This window comes from Chiloscyllium plagiosum, chromosome 7 (genome assembly GCF_004010195.1).
Source record: "Chiloscyllium plagiosum isolate BGI_BamShark_2017 chromosome 7, ASM401019v2, whole genome shotgun sequence".
NCBI classification, from domain to species: domain Eukaryota; kingdom Metazoa; phylum Chordata; class Chondrichthyes; order Orectolobiformes; family Hemiscylliidae; genus Chiloscyllium; species Chiloscyllium plagiosum.
Window position 1 is genome coordinate 85,374,707 of NC_057716.1, and position 26,388 is coordinate 85,401,094.

A 26,388-nucleotide genomic window follows, 5' to 3' on the forward strand; every position below is an offset into this window, starting at 1 on the left:
AATCTTTTCTTGTGCCTTTCGTACCTACACACTTGGCATTTTAAACTCTCACCTGGCTGGTTTTCCATGCTATATCTAAACTTGAGCTCATCCTGCCTAATTTTCACCAAATCTGATTCACCCCTAAACCCTATGCTTACTGATCTACATTGGATCTCTCTTAAGTAATTACCCAATTTCAAAACTGGCATCATTTTTTTCTAAATCTATAACCTCATGCCCTCCTAATTTCTGGAATCTTCTCAGCCCAACATACTTCTGAAGTATCTTCTTTCCATGACTTTGAACCTCTGAGGATCACTGATATAAATTGCTCCATCATTTAGAAACATAGAAGCATAGAAAATCAGTGCAGGAGTAGGTCATTTGATATGATTATGGCTGATCGTGTAATCTCAGTATCCCAGTCCTGCCTTCTCCCCATACCCCTTGATCGTTTTAGCCACAAGGGCCATGTCCAACGCCTCCTTGAACATTCCTAATGAACTGGCCCCAACAGCTTCCGGTGGTAGAGAATTCCACAGGTTCACAACTCTGAGTAAAGAAATTCTTCCTCAGTCCTGAATGGCTTACCCCTTATTCTTAATCTGTGACTCCTTGTTTGGACTTCCCCAACATCAGGAACATTCTTCCCAAATTGAGCCCGTCCAAACCCATCAGGATTTTATGTTTTCTATGACATCATCATGCCCTCCATATGTCAGTCCTGCCATCTAGGAATTAGTTTGGTAAACCATCGCTGGACTTGCTCAATAGCAACAATGTCCTTCAGACGTGGAGACCAAAACTGCACACAGTACTCAAGGTGTGGTTCATCAAGGCTCTATATAACTGCAGGGAGATATCCTTACTCTTATATTCAAATCTTCTTGCTATGAAGGAGAGCATGCCCATTAGCATTCCTCACTGCCTGTTGCACCTGCATGTCACCCTTCAGTGATTGTTCCACCATGATGCCCAGGTCTTGTTGCACCTCACCTCTTCCTAAACTGCCATCAATCAGATAATCTGCTTTCCTGTTTTTGTGACCAAAGTGGTTAACCTCACATTTAAGCACATTATATTGCATTTGTCCAAGTCACTCTGCAGTCTCTTAGCATCCTTCACACAGTGCAGAACGCTACCCAGCTTAGTGTCATCTGTAAATCATTTACTTTATATTGTGAACAGCTGAGATCCCAGCACTGAGCCTTGCTACACCCCACTTATCTCTGCCTGCCATATTGAAAATTGGAAACAGTAGCTTCAGTTAATAAGGCCCAAAGTTCTGGAATTCCCTCCTTAAACTGACTTCTTTGACCAAGTTGTTTTTGTTATATTTCCTGATACTTCCTTATGTGGCTTCATGTCAAACTGTGATAACTTTCCCATAAAGTGTTTTGGGGCATTTAATGAAGCTAAAGGGGCTTTATATTATAAGTTGATATTGTGCTTGACTCAGTGCAATTACTCTATTCCACAACTGGTGAGTAACACTTAAATAACTGAAAATGACTTGAAATTTTTTTTTTGTTCCATTGCTGTGCAGTAATTGGTTTCATAGTGTTGATTTTAAAACATGCCCTTGTGTATCCTTACACTTTTTTTTCCAATCAAAAACTTGATATTGAAAGCCTCCTCACAAACTAACAAACATATGCAACTACAGTGATGATATATTTGATTTGTGGATTGGACTGGCAATGACTGGCGAGAATGATGATTTTAAATTAGCTAAAATAATGGAAACTATGTTTGCCCTGCATTAAGAATAATAATGCACAAATGTGAAATGAAATATAGAAAATATTGGAAAGAAAGAACATATCACCCAACATTTGTAAAGAAAAGCAACAGGTTTGAAGGGCCATACAAATGAAAAGCTAATCTGCATCATCTGGAATCAGGACTACTTCCTGTATTTTTTTCAAAATGTAATGCATCATGCTTGGATTTTATTGAACCAGTCATCAATCTTCAAGAGTTAAAATTGTGGCTTTATTAAAAGAAAATGCACTTTGTTCAGAATTTCAACATTTTAAGCATAACAACAAACCTAGTAGGTGAATGCTGGAACTCCTTTAAACTTAATCAGAACGGACTCAATAACAGTACTGTAACATTTCTAAACAAAAAAGAATCTGCTTTCTGGATGATTTATTTCACCTGATTCAATATAAAAATTCCAAAACTCTGGTTTCAATTTTTGAAAGGTCTTGATCCAAGCATAGAACTTCTTGCCAGACTGGTTCATGTATTTATCAAGATTCAACTATATTGGTCTTCAAATATTGTTGTACAAACCTTCCGTTTCCTCAAATGATAGTTGGCAATGATTAACTATTGATTGTTGACAAGTGCAATTATGCAGACATTAACCTGGCTTTTCATAATTATTATAAACTGTATGATTGTGTGCTCTTTGGAGAGAATATTTTGGCCATAAACACAGAATTTTCCTCTTTAAGGCATGCCTGTTGAGCAAAATGTTAAGCTGTGTCCTAAATACAGTGACTATTGACAGAGTAGTTTTCTGCTGCAGGACGGAGTCAATATGCTGTCCTGACCTCGCAAATACCTCTCAATAGCAGGTTGGTTTAGTGGGTTGCAATTATTTTGTGTCTTCTCACACTGACCTTGAAACCAGTTCATGTTGTGGAAGGAATTGTAAATTGGCTAACAGACTGATGGCATGAACTTTTATCTGTGGCAATTAACCATCTTTATGCTGACTGATTTTGGACCTTGGCTACATCAGAGATTTTGGGTTGTCAACCTCTCCCCTGCCTGAGGCACAATGACCTTCCAGTTAAACCACCACCAGTCATCTCTCTTGAATGAGAGAGTAGCACTATAGTCTGGTAGGACTACAGTGACTTTACCTTTTACCATGTAATAAGGAAGATACTAAGCATAGTCTGAACCATTTTTGAAATTGAACAGTTTTCTGTTAAATTCAGAAACTGATCTTTGTCAAAACAGATTTTAAATATCATTTTCAAAAACATTTCCATGGATACATTCTGCATCTGCTATGTAAAGTAGTCGGGTCTGGTTGTGGTATTTCCATAAAGGTTTCGCTTCCTAAAGCTGAGTCAGCGCAAACTTGCCCAGTGGCCTTTCTCTTGATCTCTTGCATTGCATAATTCACCTTCACTTCAGATATAAAATTTCTTTACAGAGATTATGGGCCATTCACATGGCAGTTAGCTTTATTCCACAAAAACAGATTGCATTATCCTACCTCTTTAGTTTCTTCTGCGTTTTCCACATGCTCATCTCCATAAAACCAGCACCATTTTCCTTGATCATCTCCAGATCATCCAACTATTTCTTGGTTCCACATGCACTAATATTCACGAACATCTAATGTTTAATGTTTTATAAATTTCTTTCAAAAGAACTGTCATGACTTTGTTTTCAAAAGAAACCTTCAATACTTTTATTGCCGCCTGGTATCCAATCTCATTAATATTTCAAATACTTGAATGCATTGTTACAATCTAAATATACATTCACCCTTAACATGGTTCCAGTCCGTGGCACTGAAATATTCCTCGAGTCAAATTGTTCCAGTACAACTACAACACTGGCATCTGCCAAAATACCAAATGTCTCCTATCCGGCTCAGAAAGGGTAGAACAATCCAGCCAAATATAGTTAAGGTGGGAGCGATTGCCCCTGACATTAGGGTAAGATTTACAGTTTTATCAGGCCCGAACAAAATTGAAGTTGATGGGAGTCAGGGCGGATTCTCCATTGGCTAAAATAATACCGAGCGCAAAGAAACATGGTTGTGACGATGGAAGCCAGTTTTTTCATCTTTGAGATATTACTGTAAGAAGTTCCTTTGCCACCTCACAATGACCGTTGTTCGCAGTGTTCAGTTACATTCCCAATTCCTGAGATAACAAAGCAATCCGTAACTTGGACTATTAAGTGGCAAGTAGCATTTGTGCCACACAATTGCCTTGCAATTAGTATCTACAGCAAGCATCTAACCCTCCTCCCTATGAAACTGAATGATGTTTTCATCATTGAATCCTTCACTGTCAATGTTCTAGGAGGGTTATCGTTGACCAAAAAACTAATTGAACCACCACATGAATACTCTTGAATTCATTTATGTGATGAGAGCATCAGCGTCTGGGCCAGAATTTACTACCCCTCCCTGTTGCCCACCAGAGAACAGTTCAGAGTCAACCACACTGCTGTGATCTAGATTCACTTGTAGACAAGACTAGGTAAAGATGGCAGTCTCTTTCAAGGACTTCATTGAATCAGACGGGTGTTTACAACAATCAACACTGGATTCATGGCTGTTGTTACATTTAATTCCAGGTTCTTAATTCAAATTCCACTATCTGCCATGGCAAGATTCAAACTCAGGTCCCCAGAAAATCACCTGGGTCTCTGCATTAACAGTCCAGCAATAATAGCACTAGGCCATAGCCTCTCCCTTGTTATTGCAGTCAGGAGAAGCAGTGTATAACTCAATTGATTCCTAAACATTTCCACCAACTGCAAGGGCACAAGTCTGAAATACGATTGATTGCTTGTGGCCTGCCTAGATGAGTGCAGCTTCACAGAGTTCTGCACCATTCAGCCTAAAGTAGCCTGCTTGATAAAGACTCAAAAGATGCCACCTTAATCATTCTGTGGAACATAACTGCAGTATAAAAGTTGAACTATAACAATACCCCATAGCTCCATGGCCAGTGCATCCCAATTACATGTAACCTACCATGGTAATAGAGTAAGATTACTGAAAACGAACCTTCTAGCTCAGTGAGCAAACCTACATTCAGAACGTCAACCTGAGCTACACATCTTCTCAAAACTTGCTACGGTTGAATAGGTTGATTAAAAATCGGATGAGTTTTGAAGGTGTAAATACCAGAAGTTATGATTAAATCTATGGTTTATGCGGAAGATTGATAAGATCAATAATTAATGCAAGGTTTACTGGTAAAGAATCAAATACTTAGGAGTCAATTTAAAAAAACTGAGTCGAAATATACTTCAGCAGTGTCAAAAATTTACAAGTTTCTTAAACATACTGGCTGATTCCTTTTTTGTCTGCTTCTGCCATGTGTTTGGCAGTGAATTTCAGAATTTTGACCCAGCAACAATGAAGAAATCATAATATATTGGTAACAAACACATTGACTTGGATCCCATTTACCATCCCCTGAGAAAAAGAACAGGAAATGACATCACCACAGAAAATGACATCACCAGCCCAAGGAAAGTCAAACACTTAAATAGAAAGTGGGCTGCACCACCAGTGCTTCATCCGGAGGCTCAGTGAAGATGTTACCTAGTATGGTGACGAAATGTCTGAAAACGAATCTTCCAGCTCAGTGAGCAAACCTACATCCCCTATTCAGACATGTTATAACAAACCTAGGTTATCTGGTCCAGTGGTCAGGAGACTACCACTGTGCCATAAGAGCCCTTATTCCCCCTTCAAAACTGTGCTGCACAGTGCATCTTCTCAATTAATTTACATGTGACTTTTAGGAACATTCCCCCAGCATTGCTTTGCTTTCATTTGTAATACCTTTGATTTTGTACATTTCCAAAAAGCAAAAAATAATATTTCTGTGGAAAACTAATTTATAAAATGAGTTTTTTTTAGTTTTAATATTGAACCTGATGCCAACTTGCAAGACTTGCAACAAATTTTCAGAACCCTCCCCATTGCATTTGTAGTGTCTGTTGACAATTTGATTAAGAAAAGGTGGGAATGGTCATTCTTTCAACACCATTGCTTGCGTGACTACTTACCGTTGTGCATTTATGTTTGCCAGTTGTGTCCATTTGTGGAGTTAGAAATTTAGCTGCACATCCGTGTTAGTGTCTGAGGCCTGCTGGAGGTGCACCATCGTCAAAACAATTGAAGTTTTTTTTAAGAAAAAAAAAGACCAAATTTTATTTTGTTTTAAGAGGTGAGAAAAAGTGACACACATGATTAAGGGAAGTGCTTGAGGATGCTGGCATTGAGGTAAAAGGAGATAAATGCAGCATGCTACTCTGTTTTTTTTTCCAGACTAAACTCTTAATCCTGTCCTACTTTATAATCTCCCTGGAAGCAAGTTACTGCTTGAGAAATGAATAATGCTAAAGATCACTTGAAAGAAAATAACAAGTAATATTTTCAAGTTTCTTTTTTTCTGTATGTTCTGTTTTCAAGATTTTGTGCTTAACTATCTTTCTATGTGACTTTCTATTTCTGGTATATTTTTCTGGCAATGAGCACAACAGGTCTTGTAACATCATTCACAGTTACTATTATTTATGGTAGTCATTGTCCAAAGATGGACCAGCTGACTGTTTTACATGCTCTAAATCTTTTTCATCCCATCTGAATTCCATACCAACAGTCACCAAGTACCTGAATACAAAATTTTGCACATGTTCCAGTCACACTTCGAATCTAATCTCTTTCTCTATATATTGTTATAAGACCATAAGACATAGGAGCGGAAGTAAGGCCATTCAGCCCATTGAGTCCACTCCGCCATTCAATCATGGCTGATGGGCATTTCAACTCCACTTACCCACATTCTCCCCGTTATAAACTAATCAGTTTCTTTAAGGGAAGAAATCAAAGCCTATTCCTGATTATTTTCGACAGGTAGTATTTATTTTGGTCCTTCTGTCCTGCGTGGGCTAGAATTCATGTTAAAATCAAAGGCTGCAGAAGGAGATGCAAAATATAACCAGTAGTTGGTAATACTGGTTTTGCAGCAAACTAAATACAATATAAATCAAAATGAATGGTGCAATTGACTTTGTCTCTGGAGTATTTCTTTTTGGGATCGTGATGGCTTTATCATGGTGGCTTTATGCTGTGTGTAGCTCGTAAATTTGCTGCTGAAGCCACAAAATGGTACTTGACATTATGAAATACTTTATTGAAAATGACTATGACCACTTCACAGAGGAGGTGAGCATGAAGGGAAATGTGTAGATGTAGGCAACAGTATTTATTGTTCTTCCTGCCTCAGTTCGATCATCAACATAACCAAATCAGGAAATTCCTGATCAGATTGTACAACAATGCAGATCATTTAACAATGAATTTTTGTTTGTCGAATGCCAAAATAGGCTATGCTGGAACAAATACTTCAAACTCTAGTCTGAGTTAAAGCTGATACACCACACTCAGACATGGCAACATCCATCCTTGTATAGCTGACCCCAAAGGCAGTGTGTTTTCCCCATATCCATTGATGAAAGTAAAGGCCATGAAGGCATGTAAGTCAGCTATTGTGCAAGGCATTGAGCAGCTCAGTATAACTGAGGATTCACTGCTGGGATGTTCATTCTTTTGCAAGAGAATTGAATATTACAGCTAAACTAAGTGGAAAAGGCTAACCAGCATAGTCAGTTTGTGTACAAAGTATGAGGGGAAAAAAGATCAGGAGCAGGAAGATTAATGAATGCCATCACTCCAGGATTAGAGACAAAAGAAACTGCAGATGCTTTCCATTGTGACCATTCTTGGCTGCCTCCATTGTCAAAATGAATCACAGCGCAAACTGGAGGAACAATACCTCATCTTCCACCTGGGCAGCCTACAGCCCAGAGGACTCAACATTGAATTTTCCAATTTCAAATAACTTTTCTCCCCATCCCCTGACTCCATTCACAGCCCATCCCCTTCCTATCCACTGCTCCCTGCCACCAACTGGATCCATTCTGCCCACTGACCAACCAAGCCATACTGTTACAACAATGGGTAAACTCACCTGTTTAATTTAAAAACCAGCAACACAGAAATGATTTATCCCATGCAGTAATCTGTGAAAATTTGATAGGCCAAGAACTATTTAAAGAAAAAATTAACAACTTTATTTCTTAAAGTATAACAGGAAATAATGAACTTAAAAACTACTTACAATTTATTTCTCTAACCTATCTTTTACCTTCCCCTTTATAATACTAGTCTGATAAAATTCCCAATTAAGGTTTACAAAACAACACTTCTGATCTCAGAACCAGGCAGCTTTCAGTTTTCATTGAATTCCTGTTTCCTTTTCTTCTTGGAGAGTCTGCTTCAAAGGTTACTGATCGATTAAAGGTACCTTTTTAAGAGAGTTATTTTCTGGGTAATGTGCAGATGTCATTGGCTTGGCACTTCTCCTCTCAACTGTTCAATTTTCTATGGTTTTATACCCCCCCAGGGATCGGATTGTGTCATTGGCTTTTAAGATTGTCAAACTGGATTGGAAATTGGAATTTTTTTGAGGTATTGGCCTAATTCGAATCTGTTTTGTCATTTCCAGGCAACGAGCTAATCTAGTTGTTTGACCAAGTGATGCTTTTTCTCAGAATACTTGGTTCTGTCAGGTAGTTTTTTTACTAGCTTTTAACGCTCTTAAAGGTACAGTGCACCCACATCTTCAATACAATACCCTCTACCTGACTTCATCTATTCTCACTTCACCACCCTGCCCCATGACTCCCTTTATCTGCAGCTCACCCCACACCCATCCCCAGTCCTGAAGAAAGGTTTCACTCAAAACATAGACTTCTCCACTGCCTGGCTTGCTGTGTTCTTCCAGTCTCCTGTCTATCTGTCGCTCCAGGATTAGCAGGCAATAATAAAATGGTCATTACATTATATCTTGCAACAAGAAAGAGCGTGCAGTTTTGTACAGGCTATAATGTCTTGTTTGTTTCAAATTTACATATGAACTAAATCAGCTTACCTTTTTTTCAGTTGTTCAAAGAACATAAGTTAAATTTTGAAATTACGTTTTGAACAATGTGTGCAGGTACTTGGATTTCTGTAAATATATAGTGTGAATAGAATCCATAGTTCTATCTTTATTCTTGACTTCCTTGTTTCATTTCAGAAATATCCTTACACTGAATTTCAACTTTCAGAAAATGTTACAGTTTATAAAAGAAAATTGTAACTGATGTGGGTGGTGGTATTTGGAGGTGGAGCAGGTTCGTGCTTTTCCATAGTTTGCAAATGACTTCATTGTTTGTCCAAACTGGTATACAACAAGTGTGAAGTAAACTGAGTTATTGGCAAATTTCAGGTAAAAGATTGGTTAATAGGTAGCAAACAACAGGCATAAATGGGACATTTTTAAATTGGCAGTTGATAAGTAGTGAAGTGCTGCCATAATCAGTGCTTCCACAGTTTTTTGCACTCTACTCTGCTTCTTCATCGAAGTATGCATATTTGTTGATTATACAAAGTCAATTGTAAGTGTTTGCTTTGAGGAATATATAGGCTGCAAAAAGAGAGAGACAGGCTAAATTACTCCATATATATTCACGACTGTAGGCCAAGTTCAACTCTAACTCCGTTTATGAATTTGCTGATGATAACCTCGGTAGTGGGACGGATCTCAAACAGTGATGAGACAGAGTACAGAAAAGGAATAGACAGCTTCGTGGCACTGTAAAGACAACAATCTCTCAATATCAGAAAAACAAAGGAACTGGTCATCGACTTCAGGAAGTGGAGTGGAGGACGCACTCCTGTCTGTATCAATGGTGGTGAGATGGAGGTGGTCGAGAGCTTCAGGTTCCCAGGAATAAATATCACCACCAACCTATCCTGGCCCATCCATGTTGAAGCCACAGTCAAGAAAACGCACCAATGCATCTACTTCCTGGGAAGGCTAAGGAAATTCACCATCTCCACAATGATTCTTAGAAACTTTTATAGATGCACCGTAGAAACCTTTCTATCCAGATGAATCACAGTATGGTATGGCAACTGCTCTGTCCAAGACTGTATGAATTTAGAGTTGTGAACGCAGCCCAGTCCAACACAAAAGCCAGCCTTCCTTCTATCGTCTACATTTACACTTCCCGCTGCCACAGGAAAGCAGCCAACACAAACACCCCTTCCATCCCAGTTATACTCTCTTCCACCTAACACAAAATGCGAAAGTTTGAAAACATACCAATGGAGTTAAGAACAGCTTCTTATGAGACTTATGAAGGGACTTTTCATGTATTAAAAACATAAGAACTAGGAGCAGAAGTAGGCCATCTGGCCCTTCAAGCCTGCTCTGCCATTCAATAAGATCATGGCTGATCTCTTTGTGGCTTCAGCTCCTCTTACTGGTACTCTCACCATAACCCTTAATTCCTTTTCTGTTCAAAGTATATTAGAGTTGATCTTTCTCTGCACCTTCCCTCTGGTTGTAACACTCTTCTGCTACCCTGGTGTACTTATGTAAGATATGATTTGTCTGGTTAGCATGCAAAACAATTCTTTTCATTGTATCTTGTTACATGTAGCAATAATAAATCAAATCAAAAGTGAGTGGGCAACCAGAGGTCAAATTAAGTGTAATATAAAAAAGTATGAGTTTATTCACTTTGGTCTTAAAAGAAAAACAGAATGGTTTTGAAAAATTATAAAACCTGTAAATGTTGATATGCAAAAGGACTTGTTAGAATTGTATGAGATGCACAAAGTAAGCAAGACAAGGAGCTGGGAAGGTGTTTTTTTTGCAAGAGGAATGGAGTACATGGATAAGGAAACAGATGTACAAGTTTTTGATGTGACCACAACTGGAATACTTTGTGCAGCTTTGGCCTCCACATTTTAAGGAATCTCTATTGGAAGAAGAGGAGATTCACTAAGTTGAACTAGATCGCAATGTAGTGAGAATTGTCATGTGCTGAGAGGCTGAGTAAATTCGCCTATACTGTCTGGAGTTGATGACAGATGAGGTGACCTTTATTGAAGCATCCAAGATTCTTTAAGGACTTCACACAGTGCACACTGAAAGGTTGTTTCCCCAATCGAAACACTTGGGCACAGCTTCAGAACAACAAGCCAACCATTTGGGACTTTAAGGTCAGGAAAAAATATCTTCACTCAAAAGCTTGTGAATTTTCTCATTTTCTACACTAGTGCATTATGGATGTTCCATTGTTGAGTCTAAGGGATGAGGTTGGGGAGCAGGAAGGTAAGGAAAGCCCAAGGTCAGCCATGAATTGTGAAACAAACTCAATAGGCTGTATGCTGTGTCGTCTTCCATTACATTTTCATGTGTTATTGGGTTGCCATTCCCACCATGATTCTGAACACTGAAAAGTTGACGGAAGATAGCACCCATTTTGTATTAGTCAATAAAGCACTGTTTAATCTAATTAATCTGCATTAATGATAACTCGTGAAAGTAGCAGACTACTTTAGTAAGTGCCAAAAGTAGTCTTGTCTTAAATAAAATCTCTCTTGAATGTTTTATTCTATACATTAGGTTTTCTTAAATATATAAAAAGTCACTGTTTAGCACAGTTTAGATTTATGTAGCGCCTCTACGTAGAATGCTTCTGAGAAGTTTCATAATTGGAAAACATTTCAAAGTACAGTCCAAATTTGAGCTAATGTTATTTTTAGGATGCTTGGAGATGCTGTCAGATGCTGTCATAAATAATGATTCAGTTCAGTACAAAAAAAATCATATCTGTTGCTGTGGTTTGAGGATTGATCATTAAGTTGAACCCGTTGCAAGTGTGAAGTTGACTAGAATGCACACTGATGTATGTCACTCAGTCAGCCCAACTTTTGTCGTAGAGGCAGCACTGATAATATTGTCAAGATGTAGGCGTCTGAAGATCCATGAAGAACAGCGTGCAGTACTAAAAATCACCTATTTCCAGAGGTTGATCTTTAAAAGGTGCCAAATCATTTGGATGCAAATCATAGCAAGATGCAACCTTCCCCCTACTTCTGCAGGTAACTCCCTGAAGATGTAATAATTGTAGTTACTTTGAGATTGAATATGAAGATGAAAATATCTTTGTCTTTTGTAATTTTGTTCAAGTTGTATGCATAGAATTTTTATTTTGAATGTAACTTTTAACAGTAAATAAATTAAATTTATAATTTGCCATTTACGTATATTTTGTTCAACCCTGTATACATCAAATGGTATATACATGTGGAGTTATTTCTCACCCCCATTATTTCTCTAAATTGTTTCAAAACTATACATTGTGTCAGTGAAGCTTTCATCAATCTTGGAAAAGTAAACTACCAGTTTTGATAATTAATGATGTTTTGTTACTGTGAGAGATGCATATTCAAACCATACAAAATGTTATGATGCATGTTTTTTTGAGAGAGATTCCTTTAGCTGCCAATTTTTGTTTAACAACCAGAGGACACATTTGGATTGTATCTGATTTCAAGTTCTGAACTTACACTGTTGCACTGCACATTTTATTTTGCTTCAGTCCTGAAACCATTATGGACAGCCCAAGACCAAAGAATATCTCTCTGAAAGTCACTTAAATTCCTAGAAGTTGAATGAATCTTATTGAGTTTAGCCTGTTAAATAATTGTAGTTGAAGTAAAATGTTCTTCAGTCTGTCAAATGTATAATTAAATATGAGCAGTTTACAGTGCCAAAATAAGTTGAATCTGCAAAACCTTTCAAATGTGGGACTAACTAAAATTGCCAACAGGATATGGGGACAAATGGAATTTATGTCACAGTAAGATTGTGCTCATACGATATTTGGATGTTCACTCCTGGGAAGTTGCTAACGAGACCGGATGTGTCATTGGGCACCTGCTTTCCTGGGTCACGAACATGTTACTAAGCAATCAAAACTTTCAGTGATTTGCAGAAAAATATTATGATTAACCTGATCACTTACATCATTTAAGAGCAATGCATGTGAGTTTTGGTTGTCATTTTACTGAGTTTATGTTGGAAGCTATGCCATTGTCGGTTTTAGGAGTGCTTGACTGTGTATGTGATCAGTGTTTTTTCTGACTTCGGAGAGTACTCATTGCAAGCACTAAAAGAGGACGCCTCTTCTTTAATTAGCTTTCAGCACAGATTTGTTGAATGAATTAAAAACAAATCTCTGAGCAGCAGGTAGCTAAGCAAAAGGGTATGTTTTAGCGTATCAATCCAGAAATTAATCTATTTCAGTAACTAAGTAAAATTATTCCAAGAGTTTTGATTCCAGTATTCTGCCTAAAAATCCATTGTGTGAATTGTTTCAAGGAAATATTCCTGACAGTACTTTAATGTGTTTCTTCCAAGTATACAGCTCCTTAATTTGTCCTATTAATGCCAATTTGAAGAAGTCAGGTAACCTATCCTGAACCACCTGGGCTCCCAGTGGTTGTTTTACTTCAAGTGAAAGATCACATTTCTCCAGTTATTTACCATACAATATTTAGTACCCTGATGCTAGAGATTTTTTGACTTGTTATATGCTTACCTTTTCAAATTTAATTGTGTTTTGTTGGTTAGAAGTGGGCAATCCGTGCTCTGGCAGCGTTATAGAATTGAACTTGACTTTTTTCAACTTGGTCTATATTTCAAATGTAACTCAACATTCTATTTGCTTTGATTGCTACTTAACAACCCAACATATTTAGCATCAAATCCGTTAATACTCTGTTCCTAAATGTGTTTTGCTGTTTGTTTAACACTGTGTAGCTAGAGGGCAAATGATACCCAGGTTTTTTTTGTCCAATAATATTTGCACTTATCTGTATAGTTTCAAGTATTACTTCTGCACACCATTTCATCAGCTCCTTGCATTCTTCAAGAATATTGTCAGTATTGACACACTCCTATTCAGTATTTTAAATGCAGAATATGTAATCACAAGTAATCGTGATTTCAAACTCAGTGCTTAAGGGATTATAATAACACTGCCATAAACTTTCTAAAATGAAGCTAGAGACATTTTCTAGCCCATTTTTTAAAAGAATAACATTAAAATCGATAAATCAAAAATGCCCTCAATGGCCAGTAACATGTTTTGGAAAATCAAGGCTGTGATATTCCTTTTTTAAAAATCTGTTCTGAAGACTTCATTTGGAAGTGAAAGGTTGGTCAGAAGCCTGTTGTATCATCTATCATTGTAAGCAGATCACCTGATGGTTCAGTGGGCAAGATGACAGTATGAAACTCTACCAAGCTGCGTGGATTACAATGGCATAAGTTTGATTTACAATGTGGTTTACTCTATATGGGAGTTCATGGCTCCTCTGCATGGGACAGGAATCAGCTCGGGTCATTGGATCCCTGCTGGAGTTCAGTGGGTATCTTTTGAGCAACATGGACCATGGTGCGATTTGTAGTTGAATCAGACAGAACGTCTGACAAGGCCATTTTTAACATTGAGAATATCTGGCTCCCTTTTTTTTATAGATATTTTCTAATCAATATGTTCAGATGTTATCATGTGCCTCTGGTGGACCTGATCCCAGGTCTCCTAGCTCAGAAGTAGGGACACACTACCCATGCACCTTAACAGCCCAAGAATTCACTGTCTGAGATTATTGGAATTAGGTTGAGCTGTTATAGACTTCTCATCCGATAACTTGTCATTTGCAATTTAGGCTCACTTTATGGGTGGCAGGCTTTGAACGAAACAGATATGAAACGAACACAGGATGGAGGAAGCTAATTAAAATGAATTCCAAATAGTTTATTTCCGTAGCTCTTATTATTTTCTTGAAAAATCTGCAATTCTGGATTTCATCAGATCACTAGCCTGTATACTAAATATCCATCTTTCACTTTTTTGGGGGTGAGTCCATGAGATGGTTTTCTCATTAAGATTAGGTTGGATTCTCTACAGTGTGGAAACAGGCCCTTCAGTCCAACAAGTCCACACCGCCATCCGAACCCATTTCCCTAACCTATATTTACCTCTGACTAATGTATCTAACACTGGGCAATTTAGTATGCCAATTCACCTAACCTGCACATCTTTGAATTGTGGGAGGAAACCCACGCAGACACAGGGAGAATGTGCAAACTCCACACAGGTGGGAATCGAACCCAGGGCCCTGATGCTGTGAGGCAGCAGTACTAACCACTGAGCCAGCTGTCGCCCACATTAAGCACAGGCTTTTAAAGGAACATGTTAATTTCTTGAGTAAAATGTGCGAATAAATGTATCATTTTTTTCTAATTTTATTTCTTGTCCTACCCAGTTATCAATTTTCACAGTTGACAAATCTAATAAAGGGAAGTTTACATATCTGCACTTTTATCTTTAATTATCTGCCCTTATGCAAACAGCAAGATCATTTTTTTTTTAAAAGGGCCTCATTGTAACAAATCTAATACTAAGTTCTATAAATAAGGTAAATAATAATATTGCTTTGAGACCCAAGTCAGTAGAGGAAGAGGATGCAAGTTTGAATTAGTAAATTGGGAGTTGTAGTCTTTACTCAAATAGTTAGAAGAATAGATTAAGTATTATAAATTAAGGTCATGGAATCTGGCAGAAATTCAAAGTGTGGTCAGTGTTGAGCTGGGTGAATTTCAGTTAAGTTCAATATATGGAATTGATGACCTTGACTTATACACTAGACATTCTGGTCGTTATGTCAATTCAAGCTTTTCTTACTATAGAATTTAATATTCTAAAACAGTTTCACAAATACCTGGGCTTATCCTTTTGATGTCTTCTCAAGACACCTTGCACTCACCTCACAGATTGTGTTTTCAACTAGCATTGTGTCAGCATCAAATTTGATGTTGGTCTGGGTCATGTGATATCTCAGTATGTAGTGTACCTCAAGAGACAATCTAATGATATCATCACTGCATGTGAGCAGGGGAGTCAAGGTCTTGGACTCTGTCTTAACTGATATCTTTGAAGCGTTGAGACATTGATGAAAGTATGCTACCGTTTATAACCAGATGCTTAATGTCAGCCCCAGTCACAGAAGTATCTTCAATAATGTGTTACCGGGAGCTGTCATAAACATCTGCAGAATCTTTTAGGAGCACATTATCCACATCTTGTTCTTAAGTTTACAGGAGCTAAGATAAGTATTTTCACATCAGCTACAAATATCCTGCTTAGAGGCAAAGCCCACACCTTGGTGGGAGTTCATCATCATCATCAGCATTGATCATTTATAAAAGCTTATTCTTACTGGTAGACTTGGCAACTTCATCAGCTGGCAATAGTCTTGAATATTAAATCATTTGGAGAACTGACACTAACACTCTTTACATGTAAGGATCTATAAATTGATCAACCAGAATGCTTAAAATCGAAGTCCTGTCGAGCTACAAAACCTTTTTCTGAAAAAAAAAGAACTTACAGCCTGCTTTCCAATGTAACATTTTAAAGAGATCAATCAGAGCATTCTTACTGCATGGATAGTAGCTCTCCTCAATGAAATACAGCTTTTAAAATATGACAAAGCAGTTTTTTGAAGTAACCCGGCTTACCTGTGAACAGACACCATTCTGTGCCTTCAGATAGGAAGACAATGCAAAGGGAAGCCCCTGTGATGCTATTATTTCTACTTTGTGGTCTCATTATCTAGTGATACAAACCTGTGGTAGCAGGTTTCTATTCTTAAAGGCATTATTCCTAAAGCCCAGTATGAGCAGCAAAAATAAAAATAATGGAACAGCAGAAACAAAGCAAAGAAAAGCTAATCAAGTAAAAGAAAGAAATAAATGCTACTTAAAAAGAAAATCAAAGATCTTCAAAAGAAAACGGAAGATGAGCACTTAATTATGGGTTGGGCAGTATATTATACCTTTGCTGAATCACCGACATTCAAGCAACAACTGCACCTTTATTTTACAGATCAAGTGTTCAATGAACCTAAAAAAACTTTTAAAGTCTTGCTTGCCATTGGCAAGGAAGTGCTTCACATAATTAATACATTTGGTCTTTCTGATGATCCAAAAATAATTTTGGAGGGAACTTAAAGACCAACTCAAAATAAGAATTAGCTTCAGGATTTTAAGAGTCCAACTCTTGTCCTGCAGATAGAAGCCTTAAGAGTCATGCAAAGTGCGTGTGTGTGTTTTCTCAGGAGAAGAGCTCTCAGGGAAGTTCATCAAATTTGTAATTGCCTCTACACTGATTAAAGTCTTCACAAAAGATCATCTGGGAAAGGGTCTTACCATTGACACATTACTTGAAGATAGATGCAAACACGAAACCGTTGTGGCAGACTAACAACAGTTGCTCTGACCAGCAACATGCACCAATCTAAACTAACAAGATATATAATAGAGGCAGCTTGTACTACTGAGCCAAAAACTTTGCAGCTTCTCATGCGTAAGCATGTGATTCCAAGGGACATTAGGCATGCACGTGCAAGAAATTTGTTTCCAAAGCCTAAGCCAGACTCCAGAACAAAATGCCGGCTGACCAACAAAATTGGGCAACACAACAACACTGGCAGCAACGAACATCACAAGAATTATGTTTTACATTGTAAACAATGAATTACGTAGTGAACCAAGCAAAAATCAATTTTGAAGATGACCAAGCCTTACATGTTGTTGACCTCTCGCACTATATGTTGTAAATTCTTGACCAACTATTGACATCCTATGTTCTGAAAAGGCACATTTAATATATCACACGATCCATGCATTGACAGACTCATGCTGCAGCCCTATCCAAACTTAGCATGGCTTCTCAAAATCATCTACCTGGTAGGTACCATCAGTCTGGCAGTGACAGGCATTCAAGTAGACACAGATCTCAGCGTAATCTTAATTGATATGATTCAAACACACCTACTGTGTAGAACAGAGTCCATGTGATGCAGTCAACCCAGTTGGACGTTGAAGATATTGCCAACGTTGTTATGTTACAGTTTGACCTGAGCTAGTCTGTACAGTCCCAATCAGCAATTACTGAAGATGAGCAATTACAGGAGTTGCAAAAGTCTATTATCCACAAATAACCCAACAGCATTTCAAAAATAGCTGAGAACATTTATTCGTTTGGGCATGACATGTATATCTTGACATATCCTAATACCAAAAGTATTCTGTGAGCATATTGTCACAATTTTAAGTTGGGGAGATGTGTATGGAGCACAAAAGAAGACTATTACATGAATCCATGTACTGGCCAGGGACGAAACAAGTTTTCAATGACTCAAAAATGTATGTCACATATTCCAACCCCAGCAGAAGGAGCCTGTGCATGATGTCCACACCTTGTACAAAAACAGCAACAGATGTGTTCAAACAGCATGGGCAAGTTGACTTCCTTGATGTAATGACCAATTATTTCTCCAAATTTCTCATTGATTTATAGCATAGCAATGATGTGGAGGTGCCAGTGTTGGACTGGGGTGGACAATGTCAGAAGTCACACGACACCAGGTTACAGTCCAACAGGTTTATTTGAAATCACAAGCTTTGGGAGTGTAGCCCCTTCATCAGGTGAAGTGCTTCTCTCTCTCTTCACCTGATGAAGCGGTTACACTCTCAAAGCTTGTGATTTCAAATAAACCTGTTGGACTATATCCTGGTATTCTGTGACTTCTGACTTTATATCATAGCAACACAATGAGCACAACCATCCCTGATGTGATAACCATAATCTTCAGTTAATTTGGGGTCCTGGAATGGATCTTGTCTTACAATAGACTGCAGTTTAGTGACGAACCATTTTAAGGCATGCTAAGTGGCAGTGACCCACATCACACCATCATTCCATGATTCTCTAGCAGAATGCATGGTATGGACTAGCAAATCAATGATTATCAAATGTCAAGCAACACAGCAAGATTTTCTTTCATTTCGATGCAACACCGATAGAGACCATCCTTGGTAAAACTTTGCTCAGAATATAAGTGTGAATGGTTTTGCTCAGTAATCAATTATCTAATTATCTGAGACCTTTGTTCTTCAAAGACAGAGAAGAATGAAAAGAAGTACGTGAATGATTAGCAACTGGAGAACCACCACAACTACACACTGGGCAGAAAGTCAGATATACAAATACTTGAATACCAGTAAGGTTTTCTAGAATATACAACTAGCCCAGACTATATTATTACATTTCATGGCACTATATTGGGAAGGAATAAAAACCAGCTCAGATAAATATTCATCCTGCCAATCATGCATGAACAGAAGGAGGACGAAATGTCTGTCTGATGATGATGAGTGATAACAACCAGGAGTAACCAAGCAAAACACAGACTTCTCTGGCTGGGTATGTGATCATTAGATCAAGATGCATCGTCAAACCTACAAAGCATTATACTGACATTTGAAATGTTAAACTCTTCTATCTATTTGTATAATTTATCAAATTGTGTACAGGCATGTGCTATCTGTTTGAGATTTTTAAAATATTTGAGAAATAAATGGTTTTTATGTTACATTTAGTAGTTGTATACCTTTGAGATGCTCATGATACTGTTATTGTATCATAGCATGCAACACCTAGGGTATAAGGATCTCCAACTCCATTTAACTGAGGCCAGTGAAGTATGATATGCTCTTGAAGCATAAGTTTGAGACTGAGTGGCTTAATATTAACCCAGACACTGAGTACCTCTGACTGCATATATCAGGAGTTCTAAGAAACATCTGTTAAGTCTTTCAATGCTACATTATAAGCAGAAATGTTTATCCTTTACAGGATAACTTCCTGTGAATAAGCAAAGTATATAAATTATAATTAAAAGGTAGTTCTATTTTTTTACAACACAGAAAGAGACCCTTTAGTCCACCTTGTCCGTAGTGGTCATCAAACACATCTTTCTAATCCCATTTTCCAACATTTGGGCCTTGTATACTGTGCATTTCAAATATTAATCTAAATAGTTCTCATGCCTTGTGGATTCCTGCCACTTATCACCCTTTCAAGTACTGAGTTCCAGATACTCTAATCCATCTGGATGGAAAGACTTTTCCTCAAATCGCCTGTACATCACTTGCTCCTTGCCTTAAAACTGTGTCCCATGGTTATTGCCCCTTTAATTTTGATTTTTCTATTTGCCATATGTCCCACAAAACTTTGTACACCTCAATCAGCAACCTCCGAGGAAAGCAACCCAACGTATCTAGCAAGTCTTGCAGCATCTGGAGAGAAAGTAGAGTTAACATTGAGTTTTTGAAGAGCCACCAGACTTGAAATGTTAACTCTGCTTTCTCCCAATATATGCTGACAGATCTGCTGAGTTGCGCCAACAATTTGTTTTTGTTCCAGATTTCCAGCACTGCAGAATTAACAGTGAAATAGCAATTTAGTATTGGGAAAATTAATCTCCATTTGATTGGAGAGTAATCTCATTAAGTGGATCGTACAAATGATGTTTAAAGGTAATAGTTGAATAGCATTTTATCAGTTTATATCCCTCAAAATATCTCTCAATTTTGCTGATTTTAAATCAAATTAAATTTTTAAATTAAATTAGTTTTTTTTCAAAAAAAACTTAAACCAAATGGTATAAAAAGCTCCATGTTATACCAACAAAGTGCTGGAAAAACTCAGCCCCACAGCATCTGTGGAGGAAGAAACAGAATTAACACATTTTACTCCAATTTTCCTTCTTCAAGAATGAAGTGGGCTGGAAACTGATGTTCTTTATGCTGTTGACAAGGAAGCAAATTGACCAAAAGGTTAAGATTGCCCAGAGCAAATGACAAAAGTGATAAAGGTAGTTCAGGAATTATCTCAATGCAAAATGGATGACACTGATAGGTGTGAATAGTCAAAAAGGCACCAAGCCCATGCACATAAGGAGGGTGGTGTAATCAAAATGGAACACTATGTTCATGATCTGAAATTGTTGAACCTGATACTGAACCCTAAAAACTGTGAAGTGCCAAAGTGGAAAGTGTGTTGCCATTGGTTGAGCTTACGTTAGCTTCACACAAGTGCTGCATCAGACCGAGGGCAAAAATTTTAGCATGAGCAAGATTGAAAAGTGTAAACGTTGGAGTCATTCTCACAGACACACTGGTGGTGTTCCACTAAGCAGTCACCCTTTCTGCATTTGGTCCCACCAGTGTAGAGGATACCATGCTGTGGAATGTTCCCTGTAGAGTGTTGAAAAGGGAAGGATAAGCTTTGTTTTCCAGTGACATTCTTCAGGAGGTGGCAGAAATGATCCTCCGCCATTAATGCAACCCTGGCAGAATGCTACCACCAAACACATCATCTGTACCTTCTCACTGTTCCATTTGTGATACTCTAGTTCATTCTTCTGACATTTTCTCACCCTCCCTCCCAACATAACCTTCCCTAGCCATCATACAAGGTATAAAACTTTCCCTTTTACTTCTTCTCACTCTCCAAGATCCCATACACACTTTCCAACTGAAATGATGATTTATTTTTCTACTACTTTCAGTCTAGTCTATTAGATTTTGCACACACATTGCCTTTATTTGGCAAAATGAAATGGAGACTGGGTGACTGCATCACAGAACACCTCTACCCCAACTGTAAACAGGGACAGCACAGTGGTTAGCACTATTGCTTCACAGTGCCAGGGCCTCAGGTTCAATTCCATTCTCAGGTGGCTGGCTGTGTGGTGTTTGCACGTTCCCCCTTTGTCTGCGTGGGTTTACCTCCAAAGTCCACAGACGTGCAGATTGGGTGAACTGGCCAAGCTAAATTGTCTCATAGACTTCAGGGATGTGCAGGCAAGGTGGGTTAACCCTGGTAAGTGTGGGGTTATAGGGATGCTCTTCGGAGGGTCGATGCAGACCAAATGGCTGAATAGCCTATTTCTGCACTGTAGAGATTATATGATAAATGAATTATCCTGTCCTTCCTATTGCGTGCCATGTCAATGCACCATCTTGCTCTTGCACTAATCTTCCCTGGACTTGCTGCAGTGCTCCAATGAAGGCCAATGCAAGCTGGAGGGACAGCACATCATTTTATGCTCAGGTACTTTACAACCTTCAGCACTCAACATTGAGTTCAACAACATCAGAGCATGAACACTGTTCCTCATTTTGATGACTCCACCCCTTCCCGTGTCTTGTGTGTAGGTTTGCTGTCAGCAAAGCCTAACTACTTTGACTATTCACTCCTATCATGAACACTTATTTTGCATCAAGATCATTCCTTTAGTACCATTAGCAATGTTTTGGGCAGGCTCACCATCTATACCACTCGCTCCTCCTCCTTCCACTTTGTAAAAACCTTCATTTTCCAGTCCGCTTTGGTGCAGAAGAGGAGTAATTAGTCTTGAAACATTTACTCTGATTCTCTGTCCATGTATGCTGCCAGAACTATTGAGTTTCTCCAGTACATTGTTTTTATTTCAGATCTCCAGTATCTGCACTATTTTACATATGTTTGAACTTTATGGTGGATTTCACAGTTACCTCTGTGAAAACTAAATCCTGCTCAGATAGTCTCCTCACTATGATTTTCTCTAACTTATAAATATTAAAAAGGCAAAATTCAACTGCAGTACATTTTGGCAGGTCTTTGGCATATCCCATCTATGTATCCTTTTAATGAGATACATGTCGGACTCAACATCACATTTAAATATCAGAAGTTAAATTCTTTGAGTTTTCAACACAGATTTCTGCTGAATTCAATCATATGTGTTTGATTCTAATAAGTCTTTAGATTATAATAGCCAGTTTATTTAGTTAATAAACAACTCTCCCCCCAAAAAAAGAGATTTTCTGAGTTCAGTTTTGTTCTCTGAAGATTTTGTCACATATACTTCCATCCAATGTGATTCCTGCACAAACTTTGAAAAGGGTTCAAAATGAGCAATGGGGGTTTATGAAGAGTAACTGTTTTCTTCAAAAGTTGAATAAACTGATCTGAAAAAAGCTTAAAAATGTAATACAAACGTAAATAAGAGGAGCATAAAAGGTCTGTTCTTCTGACTTCTCTTTGTTCCACATATGCCACTTAGAGGCAGATGTCGAATGGGCATTCAACAATGGTTGTTGCGGCCATTCAGCTGATTGTGCTGTGTTGTGCTAGCTCTCTGCAAGAGTAACTGTCCATTCTCTCTTCCTTTAATGAACAGGATAAGATGTCTGTAAATGTAAGTCATTAGTATTCTGTCACTTGAGAAAGCGGTGAAATATTAACAGGAACATTGCCCAATTTATTTGGAGCATTGCCTAGCAACAGTGTGAGTTTCCCAGTAATTTTTACCTTTGAATATCTACTTGGTATAGTCACGGTGAGTTTAATCTATTCTAGGCATGTTTAAGGAAGGCAACACTAGAAATTTGGGTGTAAATGAAGATCAAAAATTAATATGCCAGGGAGCATAAAAAAAACTAATAGTTTGAAATCAACTGAGCTATTATAACTATTCAGTTCAATTTTGTCATTAATCCTCTTTCCCAGGATTATTACATCTTAGATCATCAATCTTCAACTGGTTTATACTTTTTTTTAAAGTGTGAGCCATGTTTCAATAATATTGCCAAAAAGTAAATGCAATTTATTAAATTACTTTGTCCTATTTTTAATACAGTTCATGTTTCTACATTGAAATCTGAAAGTAGTTGACCAACTTTCCACTTAGTTCAGACGATGTTCCGAACAATTGTTCTCTGGTTCTAAACCAACCTCTTCTTTAGCCTTGTATATTTGATATTTATAGGAGGATAGGTTTATAAGTCATGCATAGGTATTACGAAATTTTCTCCATAAATAGCAACCTTGCCATACGTCAGTTCCAGACATTTCTTTATATCAGGAACTGGCAATATTGTACTGACTGACAAATTGTTGAAACTGAGAAAGCAGCAAGTTGTGATCCTAGAACTGGCTGTGTACTAACAGTGTACACACACACAAATAGTTTGCGATCCTGAAACGGGTTTCCTGAATTGTAGTTGAATTTCAACTTACTGCATTCTCTGCTTCTTCAGGTTGTGAGCCTGACCTGAATCGAACTGCCTACCTTGAGAAAAAAAGACCCTGCTCCCGAGATGCTTTCCTGTAGCTGAACTGAAATGAACGCTTTTAAGAAGTATATTTAAGAGATTCAGTGTGCAGACAGAGATTAAGTGCATTATGACTCTGACAACGATTACCATTGATTTGTGAAGCACAATCCGCTGTTCCTTCTGGGCTAAACGATCAAAGATTAGCACTTGGATTTTCACTATGTGAAAGCAGTATTGTCATAATGGGAGTGTTATTCCATTCAGTTACATGGTAAGTGAATTGGAACATTGGAAATGTTTCAGTATAAATGGAGAATACCAAAGCTACTGGTGTGAAACATACTGTGAGTGCAATTAAGAAAAACAAAGCCAAAAATGTACTCTGTTTAGTCCATAAACTGAAAGCATTGCATCACACTAGCAGCTGTGGAATATGCTATTTATACAGTGAAAACTTTTGAGAAATGTTTTGAGTTGAAATTTTAAAGCACATACTTAGCTTCCATTGTTGGAATCTAGCATGTGTTATTAATGGTATGTTGCTGATGTTCTTCTTTCATTTTGACCCATAACATCTCAATGTCGTGAGCTTTACTCAATGAAAATCATGTTCAAGATTGAGAAGTGAGATCCACAGTACTAAACAAAACAAAATACTTTAGAATAATAAGGCAATTGCACATATTTTGCACTATATTGACAGTTGGGTCTTAACCTATACATAAAGGACAGCTTTCCTTGTTTTTGGTTGGTACTTGCTTTCTGTATTGTTCACATGTTGGAATATGATCAAGAGACTTGAGTGATTCCAGCAATCTTCAAACAATTGGTTTATGACATTATTGAAATTTCAGATTTTAATTTGAAGATTGAAAAGGTGAACTAAGGATCTAGAGTAAGCCATTTGGTCCTTTGAGTCTCCTCCGCAATTCAATATGATCATGACTGATCTGGTTGTGGTCTCAACTCCACATTCCTGTCTACTCCATAATCCTTTACTCCCATATCTATCAAAAATCTAATTCTACCTTCTAATAAACTTAATGGTCAAGTCTCCACTACTTTCCACGGGAAGCAAATTCCACGTACTAGCAGCTATGAGAGGGAAAAAAATACTCATCTCTGTTTTATTCTTACAATGCATTCATCTCTAGTTCTTCTAATTCCCTCAGGTATATATCTGATATTTTGTTCATACCGCTACCATAGCAAAACCAAGAAACTCAAGAAAGCATGTTAAAATTACATAAAGCCCTGCACATGAAACATTAAAAACAGGAACCTTGCCTGAATCAAAAACAAGCCATTTTCCTCTGGGCCCCACTCATGTCGCAATTGCAGCATTTTCAGTTCACATGTCTTATAGTTGTTGTTTGTGCATTGAACTTGATCTGTATTAGTAGTTACAACATCTTTGTCATTGTAGGATCTACGGTTGGCTAATCTAGCAGAATTTTCAACCTGGGTCAGAAATGTATCAGCTTGATCACCAACCCAATTTAGGTCACAATGGCAGTCTAGATTGTGTATTTATTACTGAGGGAGTGTTGCATTATTCATGGTGCATTTCTTCAGATGACATGCTGAAGCAAAGACTCTTCTGCCTCTTCCAGTGGCTTATTTGCATACTAAAGGTCAGTGGAAGTATATCACGTGGGATAGTCAATATTCCATCCTTAATCAATGCCACCAAAAACAAGATAGCATGACATACTTCTCGTTATTGTTTGCAAGATCTCTGTTTGCAAAATGATTGCTGCTTTTACCAACATAACTAGCAATGCCTCAAAATTAATTCATTATTTTGAAATGTTTGAGACATTACTGTGGTAATAACTAAATGTGAATTTTCATTCTTTACCTCCATCCTTTGTTCATATACATCTCAACATACTTTTTTGAAAATGAATGTGCATTTATATTGCATCTTTCACAAAACCAAAGCACCCATTTCCTTCGTGCCAGTAGGTCTGTTTGCTTTAGACTAACAATGATGTTGCTTCCAGAAACTGAAGTTCCCTGTGGACTGAGTGAATACATTGTTTTAACTCTTTGAAATGAATCATATGAACTTAAATTGGAAGAACTCTACACACATTCCTTTGCTGCTAATTGAAAATAGAACAGTAGTATATATAGAATACCTAGCTAGCTACTAGTGAAAATCTTCCATACACTGTTTATTCTTTACTGCCAATTTGTGACTTGATATCTTTGAGTTAAATGAAGTAATTTGTTTAAAGGTAAGCAAACCTTACAAGTATCCTTTAAATATTTGAATCCTGGTAAGTATCAGATATCCAAGATTTGTTATGCTTGGATCAAGATTTCTATCTACTGAATTAAAGAAGCCAATGTACAGACTTTTTATTCCACATTCCTGGCAGCAATTCAAATATAATCTTGAAAAAATATAGATTGCACTTAATTAAAGATAAAGTTAAAAATATAAATCTAACGTAATTTCAATTTTACGATAATTGAGAAACCTGTTTTATGCTTGGATCGGGAACTTGTACTCGGGTGTTATACTATGATTGAGAAATATATTCATGGGGAATTATTTGTTGCAGAATTTTGGAATTTTATGCTTCAATCAGGTACGTGTTGTCAAATCTATTCTCATCCACTTGAAATGTAGGAAAAGGATAGAATTTGAGACTAATTTTGACAGTTCAACCATCTTAGACCTACATTATACCTGCATTTGGATCGATTGAAAGCAAATTATTGATTCAATGTTTTCTGTTTTTGAGAACAA

The 26,388-nt window shown here is 37.6% G+C and overlaps 1 protein-coding gene across 7 annotated transcripts in view; it reads left to right on the forward strand.

Moving 5' to 3' along the window:
* The window catches only part of mbd6 (methyl-CpG binding domain protein 6), a 239,446-nt gene that overhangs the window by 211,691 nt on the left and 1,367 nt on the right, over nucleotides 1-26,388 (forward strand). Inside the window, exon 9 of one of the 7 annotated variants that reach the window (XR_006312186.1) lies at nucleotides 23,610-23,898. The exons of 5 other annotated variants lie outside the window; for them this stretch is intronic. Coding sequence is in view for 1 of the 2 variants with exons in the window: in XM_043694123.1 (XP_043550058.1) it covers nucleotides 6,032-6,100 (69 nt within the window). In the remaining variant the exon portion in view is untranslated. Of the gene's footprint in view, nucleotides 1-6,031; nucleotides 6,131-23,609; nucleotides 23,899-26,388 lie in introns of all 7 variants that reach the window. One more of the 7 variants, XM_043694123.1, reaches the window with a different exon arrangement.